Below are 6931 nucleotides of genomic sequence, written 5' to 3'. Positions count from 1 at the left end.
CATGGCACCCCTGAGAGAATCGAGTCTGACAATGGGACTCATTTCAAGAACAGCCTTATAAACACCTGGGCTAGAGAACATGGCATAGAGTGGGTGTACCACATCCCTTACCATGCACCAGCTGCAGGCAAAGTGGAACAGTGCAATGGATTGTTGAAAACCACCTTGAAGGCACGGGGTGGGGGAACTTTCAAAAATTGGGACCAGCATCTGGCAAAGGCCACCTGGTTAGTTAACACCTGAGGTTCCACCAATAGAGCTGGTCCAGCCCAATCTGAATCCCTGCATACAGTAGATGGAGATAAGGTCCCAGCAGTGCATGTCAGAGGTCTGTTAGGAAAGACTGCGTGGACGAATTCTGCCTTGAGTACAGACAAACCCATCTGTGGGGTTGTTTTTTCTCAGGGACCTGGTTGCACATGGTGGGTAATGCAGAAAGATGGAACAACACGTTGTGTACCACAGGGAGATCTGATTGTTGGGTGGAAGCCATCTGTAGTGTGGAATGCCTGTATACCACTGCTTGCTGAGGGTCACTGTCACTGTTAGTACATAGCTGTGTGTGAATATATATATATGTATTAATGTGTGTGTAGAGTTAGAATATCTTAGTTTGGGCATTCAGCCAACAATATGGGATAAGGAGTGGAATGTCTTGGGGTGACTTTGTGATGTGTATCCCCTATCGCTGCCCCATGCCCAGAAAATTAATTTTGTGCCTTTCTGTGCTTTTAAACTGAGCCTGAGAGGGGGGAGGAAAACCTGAGCAGAACTTCTGCAAAGCAGTTTGCAGCTTGTTCAAGGTCACACAGAGATAGAGACTTTTTTTCCAGCTGCAGCAGCAGAGCGAGAGTGGGGAAAGCACCCTGTTTGCTTTTGGCCAGTTTTTCAGCTCCTTTTTCTTTCTCTGGAGACAGAGAGTTGAACTTTTGTTTTCCTGGGACTTTGTTTTTTTCTTTTTTTTTCCTCTGCTGGACTGTTTCAACATCAGAATACATTGGGAGGACTTTCCACCGAGGCCTTGGCCCTGGAGGTGGGCCCACCACCCCATCCTACCTCCAAGGAGGGGGAGAGAGAGATCTACAGAAGGACTCTTGAGGTTCTCCCAGGTTTCTCTCAGCAGAGTGAGAGGTTTTGTTATTTAGCATCATTATCCTTTTTCTGTGTGTTTGTTAAATAAATAGTTTTTATCTCTTTCACTTTCCTTCAAGGAAAATTAATTTTTTTCCCAAACCTGGTGGGGGAGGGATGGTTGTAATCTGCCCTCTCTCAGAGGATATATTTCTGAATTTGGCCAAACCAGAACAGTGGTAAACTCCACATGTGTGGGCCGTGACAAATGGCTACAAACAGGGGCCCCACTGCCCCTCAGGAAGGACTGAGCCTGGTGGTTCCTGCATTCCTGTTCCTGTGTCTCTGTCCGGGTGTTGCTTTGGGATCCTCTGGTTAGCGAGGTAATGAAATAAATTTACTCTTTGCATTTCAGATGTAGTCTTCTGGTTGTTCTGCCCGCTTGCCTGTGTCTACTCCCACAGCACCTGAACACCCTTTACTTGCTCTTTCTCATTTCTTCTTACAGCACTTTTAAGGAACAGGTCTAGATCAAATACACTGTTGTGATCCTCACAACGTCAGGTTACTGCCTCCCTTTGGTGATAACTTAACCAGATTTTCTATATATTGCAAAACACCTCCAGCCACCTCTTTACAAAACTTTGGCAGGTGGAAGGTAAATTCACTCTTCATAGAATAGGCTGAGACAATCCTTAGCAATGTAGAAAAACCATATCCAGCTTTCTTATGGATTTAAACACTGACCAGGAAAGTGCTGCATAACCACATAACAAACCATCCATTCTGAAGCCATCCTCCACCCTTAACTCTAACTAAATTACAGCCAGGGATGCAGGATTCACAGGGATAGAAAACACAACAGTGGGAGGCAGTGTGATACTGCAGCCTGGTGGGTCCATCATTTATCTGGGATAAATAATTCCTGTATTTCAGCTCTTTGCCTTAAGGCTATTGATGTGATTCACATGAAACAGTCACATCTGTATGAATTTGGGATAGTTTCTTTTTTTTTTTTTTCTGTAAGCAATGTGAATAATGTCAATGGATATTTAACTACATTTTCAAGGCTTTCATTGTCACTCAAAATCCTTCATATTCAGATTGTTTCAGTCAGATGTTTGATTACTTGACAGAGCCTAAAACATAAATGTTCTGGTTTTAAAATGTGTGATATTGATATATACATGAAAGAAAAATTAAAAAGATGTTTTTGAGTCTAAGTATCCAAAATATAACCTCAGGCTACAAAGCATTTCATCCAATAAAATTTGAAAAGAATTTCAGAGGGATCATCAAATTAGAGGCAGAGAGATAATTAACATAACGTAATTAGTCTCCTTGTTGGAGTGAGCCATTTGCTAAGCAGTTGAGTGCACACTAGATGGCAGCCTGAGTATAGATGATTTCATCCTACTACTTGCTCTCCTCCAGAAAAAGCTGAGATTGAGAAATATCCTTAGACTCAGTAGTGTGTTTTGGGAAAAATGGAATTGGATAATGGGCCCAACTGTGGGATGCTTAGGTCTGCACTGTGCTTAGGTCCTCCCTGTAGTGTCACCATACTGCAGGTAGTATTAAGCAGCGAAAAGTCTCATTCCCAGCTAAATGCAAGTAACACCAGTAACAAATGCTCTAAAACCCAAGGGCAAAATACCCAAAATATTCAGGGATAAACTGTTTGCAGCTCAGATTTCAGAACGTGGAAACGAGAAAGACTTCTCTGTGTGTCCCTTGCAGTATAGACATAGAACAAGATGAAGTGGCTGGTCAGGAAAGTCCAACGGGAATACTTACAGATAAGATTTGATCTCCTCGCTGCAGTTCTCCACTGAGATCTGCTGGCCCACCTGCGAGGATGAACGACACGAAAATGCCTTCCCCGTCTTCACCTCCCACAATGTTGAAACCAAGTCCTGTGGAGCCCTTGTGCAGGATGATTTTCCGAGGCTCTCTGTATAGAAACAAAATTATAATGTTTATGCCGTCAAACCTCTGTGTATGCATTTTTCACAGCATATTAAACATACTATATTTTGCTTAAGACACAATGGCCTGCTATTGTCTAAAGAAACCATTTAACATACGACAAAGCTTTTAACTGGTGAACAGACAAGGTAGGAATCAACTTGCTTTTTTTTTTTTCCTCATGGTTGAATCCAGCATCTCTGTTAATTTCACCCCATTGGAATCATCTTCACTACGTTAAGTGACAAATTTATTAGAAGGAAAAACAAAACACTCAATATATTTAATTTATAGCAATACTATATATACAGGTAGAATCAATCTTTATATGATACCTTTTTATTTTAAGTTCTAGTCTTGCTTTTGCAACAAATGAACGAAGAAAAAACTTCGAACTCCAGGCAAAGCAATAGCAGTTGTGTTTGATCCTGACAGATTTGGAGCAAATAACATTTATATGATCAAGCTCATACAGCAGAATCTCATTAAAAACTCTGGTTTGACATTATCAGGATCTTGCATTTGTTAAGTCACACTGCAGTTTTATCACTGAACCAGCCCAAGGGGTACCTGCTTTTGCCACGCTCATTAAAAAATTATTAATTACGATAGAAATCAATAAATAATAGCAGGCATATCTCACACAGCTCCTTTCATCTGTAAATTGAAAATATGACCCAGAGGATGTAAACATAACATGCAATTTACTGATGGGAAAACTTATTTTCAGAAACAGATAACTTTCCTGAGCAATCAAGGTAGCACCCCTGAGAAAGGGTTGCAAATATTCATGTTCCCAGTCACTACATACAAGGCCTCAGACCTGGCTCTCCCTTGGATACACAAGCACACACAACCACATATACATACATATTCCATGTTTATTGGTACTTACCCCATTTCAAATCCCTCTAACAATTTAATTTTCATAAGAAGTGTAAATGGTGTTATATTAGTATGTATAATTTTAAGCCCAGCCCTGTAAGTCTCCCAAACACATACATATGTGTCTGTGACTCCTCCCAGAGAAATAGGATGCTCTACTCATTCTCTAATTTTACAAATAAAAATTGCCAGCAATACAAACACACACCATATACAGCAGCATTCTCTATTATACCTCTTGTAGAAAAGATTCAATATTTCCTCCATACTATAGAGCACTTCACACAAATGGATTTTTCATTTCCATTTTGTTTTTAAAGAAAAGAAAGAAAAGCAAGAGAAGCGATTAATTGAGGGATGCCTTATTTGATGTGAGTTTAATCTTATGGATACATGGAGAATTCATCTGGACATGATACTTCTGAAATAATGGGCATTTGTTATCTTCATCTTTGCCCAGTGCTAATATCCAAACAGTATCCCCAACTTGATCATGATGTTAAAATAACATCTCAGCTTTCTGGAACTGAATTTTTGTATTTTTGAAAGAGAAGACTAAAGCAAAGTATTAGTCCTACTCCATATGGTCCTTCATCTCTTAACTTTTTTACATTGTAAAGTCAGAAAACACTTAAAAATACAGCTGTGAGCAAAAGATATACTGTATTGAGTTTGTGTATTTTTGAAGTATTCTTAAGAATCAGAAAATAAAGGTGGAGTTTTTTCTTTTGCATCATTGCTGTTGATTTGCCTTGTAGCAACTCCTTTAACACCTTGTTATATATGTGAAGAGTAGACATAATGTGATCCAGAATTTAAGAAGTCTAAACAGGTTTTTAATTAGAAGTGTGGCCTGGGGGTTGGAGCAGAACTAGGGCAGTAAGCTGAAAGCATGGCTTCTCTTCTCCACTTAGCCCGTGCACTGCTAAGTGTTCTTGGCAACGCATTTGCTCTTCCAGCTTCAGATTCCTCATCCACAAAATGATACGGTGACACTTGTCGTCTTCGAGTCCTACACATCGGAAATACTTCGCAAGAGTTGAGCAACTGCCATTTATTATTTACCAGAATATTGAGGAAAAAGAGGCAGCAAAGTCAAACCAATATATTTCCAGCTCTGCTGGTGAGGAATAAGAAGAGATCTTGTTCAAAATGAAAATGAGTATTTTCACATATGACAGGCAGCTTGGATCAAATAGTTGAAAGCCAGTGCCATGGGCAAAACTAGGTCAATACAACTGGGTATCTACTGAATAGTAAGCTGTGCAGCTCAACAAAATGTTGGCCCAGTTATTAATCCCTGTCTCTGATCAAGTCAGCAGATTTATGCCTAAAATGCTGCCAGTGCTGTTTTATAATTTTGGCCTTTTGACAGCAAAATTCACATTCTGCTCTTGGATGATTATGTTCAGAGGAAGTTCAGACAATAACGGGAAAATGTCAGAAGCTGTGATTAGAATGCAATGGGTTTCTACCCCTGCTCTTATGCCTAGTCAGGTCATTTTGGTCATGACTCAGATTTGGCTGTATAGAGGCTGACCATCCGTAACATGTCTTCGTATTTCTTTCATATCTAATTATCCTTCAGAATCTGAAAGATGGACTCAAGAATACGTAGGTGTTGTTGTCACCATTATAAAAATAACCTTTAGCCATATCTGTAGTGCAAAAGCTATAGGAAGTAGAACGCATATGCCAATTCACCTTCATATAATAAATACATTTTTAAAAATATGCAATTGTTCACACTTGCATATTGTACTTAGAATGACAATGAAAAAAAGGATTTATGATGGTAAAAAAGTTGATATAAAATTTATGAAGTTGAAGTAGGAAAATATATTTCTTAAGCAAACACACTATAATAGCAGCCACTGCCCAGGTGATCTTTTAAGAGTGATGAAGAAATTAGTTACCTGCCAATGCTTTATCAACACTCACTGAAAAGGCTGGTTTTGATAAAGCTGAAGATGAGGATGTTACATATTTTATCACCTGGTATAAAAGTTACAGTCAACCCCTAATATGATATTTAAGGAGGCCTAAGAACAGCTGCTCCATTTTTTCTTGAATATGAGGGAAACAACATTAGGAAAAATTCCTTTGCCTCTGTTAAAAATCTTTATGAATGCAGTTCTGGTACACATGAGAGAACTCAAGAAAAAATGCAGAAAAATTCTGGAAAGGGAATAATGGAATCAAACACTTAAAGATGACATAATGGGAAAGTTAAGAAGCGAATGAGAAGTAATTCAAATGTGAACGATGGTTCCTTGCAGTCAGTGCACTCAGTTAGAATGTGTAGTTGTCTGCAGAAAACAGCAACTAAGGCAGAAGTGATTTCAGGGTAACCTATTTTAAAATGGAGGTGGTTGGGCACTGGAACAGCTCCCCAGAGAAGTGGCCACAGCACTGAGCCTGAGAGAGTTCAAGGAGCATTTGGACAATGCTGTCAGGCACATGGTGTGACTCTTGGGGATGGTCCTGTGCAGGGCCAGGAGTTGGACGTTGATGATCCTTGTAGGTCCCTTACCAACTCAGAATATTCTATGATTCTATGAAAATGTTTTATTTGGAGACAGTAGATGGCACTCTGTAGCTACCCTGGAAAAAGGAGCAGTCTGACATCCAGTATTTTTGAAATGCATGTTTCTGTCTCCAGTTTTAACTATTTATCCCATTTACAATTTCTTCTCTGATAAATGCAGCTGAAGGTGAGTTTGTAGGTGCTAACAAAGTGTACTAGCACTTTAATTCGTTGTGTGCATGTTTTATACCCTCCTGCAGCTCTGTACCACATACAAACAGAGAAGCGCAGCAGGGGAAATCAAGCAGAAATTAGAAAGTAGTATGAGATGAAAACATGCCTGGACTGACAGAAGGCAGCAGAAAGGAGGGGGGAAAAAGGGAAGGGGAAAAAAGAACAAAAAGAGAAGAGAGAGATAAGGATAAAGGGAGACAGTGCATCTGTAAAGGAGAGCAGGGAAGGAAATAAAAAGGTAGGGAA

General features: G+C 39.7%; 1 protein-coding gene across 28 annotated transcripts in view; it reads right to left on the bottom strand.

Annotated features, from left to right (window-relative positions):
• The window catches only part of DLG2 (discs large MAGUK scaffold protein 2), a 1005290-nt gene that overhangs the window by 218785 nt on the left and 779574 nt on the right, over positions 1-6931 (bottom strand). For all 28 annotated transcript variants that reach the window (XM_017735865.1, XM_017735859.1, XM_017735860.1 and 25 more), the window contains one exon: positions 2869-3025. In XM_017735865.1, the coding sequence (XP_017591354.1) occupies positions 2869-3025 (157 nt within the window). The remainder of the gene's footprint in view (positions 1-2868; positions 3026-6931) is intronic.

This window comes from Corvus brachyrhynchos, unplaced genomic scaffold (assembly GCF_000691975.1).
Source record: "Corvus brachyrhynchos isolate BGI_N302 unplaced genomic scaffold, ASM69197v1 scaffold44, whole genome shotgun sequence".
Lineage (NCBI taxonomy): Eukaryota > Metazoa > Chordata > Aves > Passeriformes > Corvidae > Corvus > Corvus brachyrhynchos.
The sequence above is the reverse complement of the archived record's forward strand: the minus strand, read 5'-3'. Positions and strand labels throughout refer to the sequence as shown.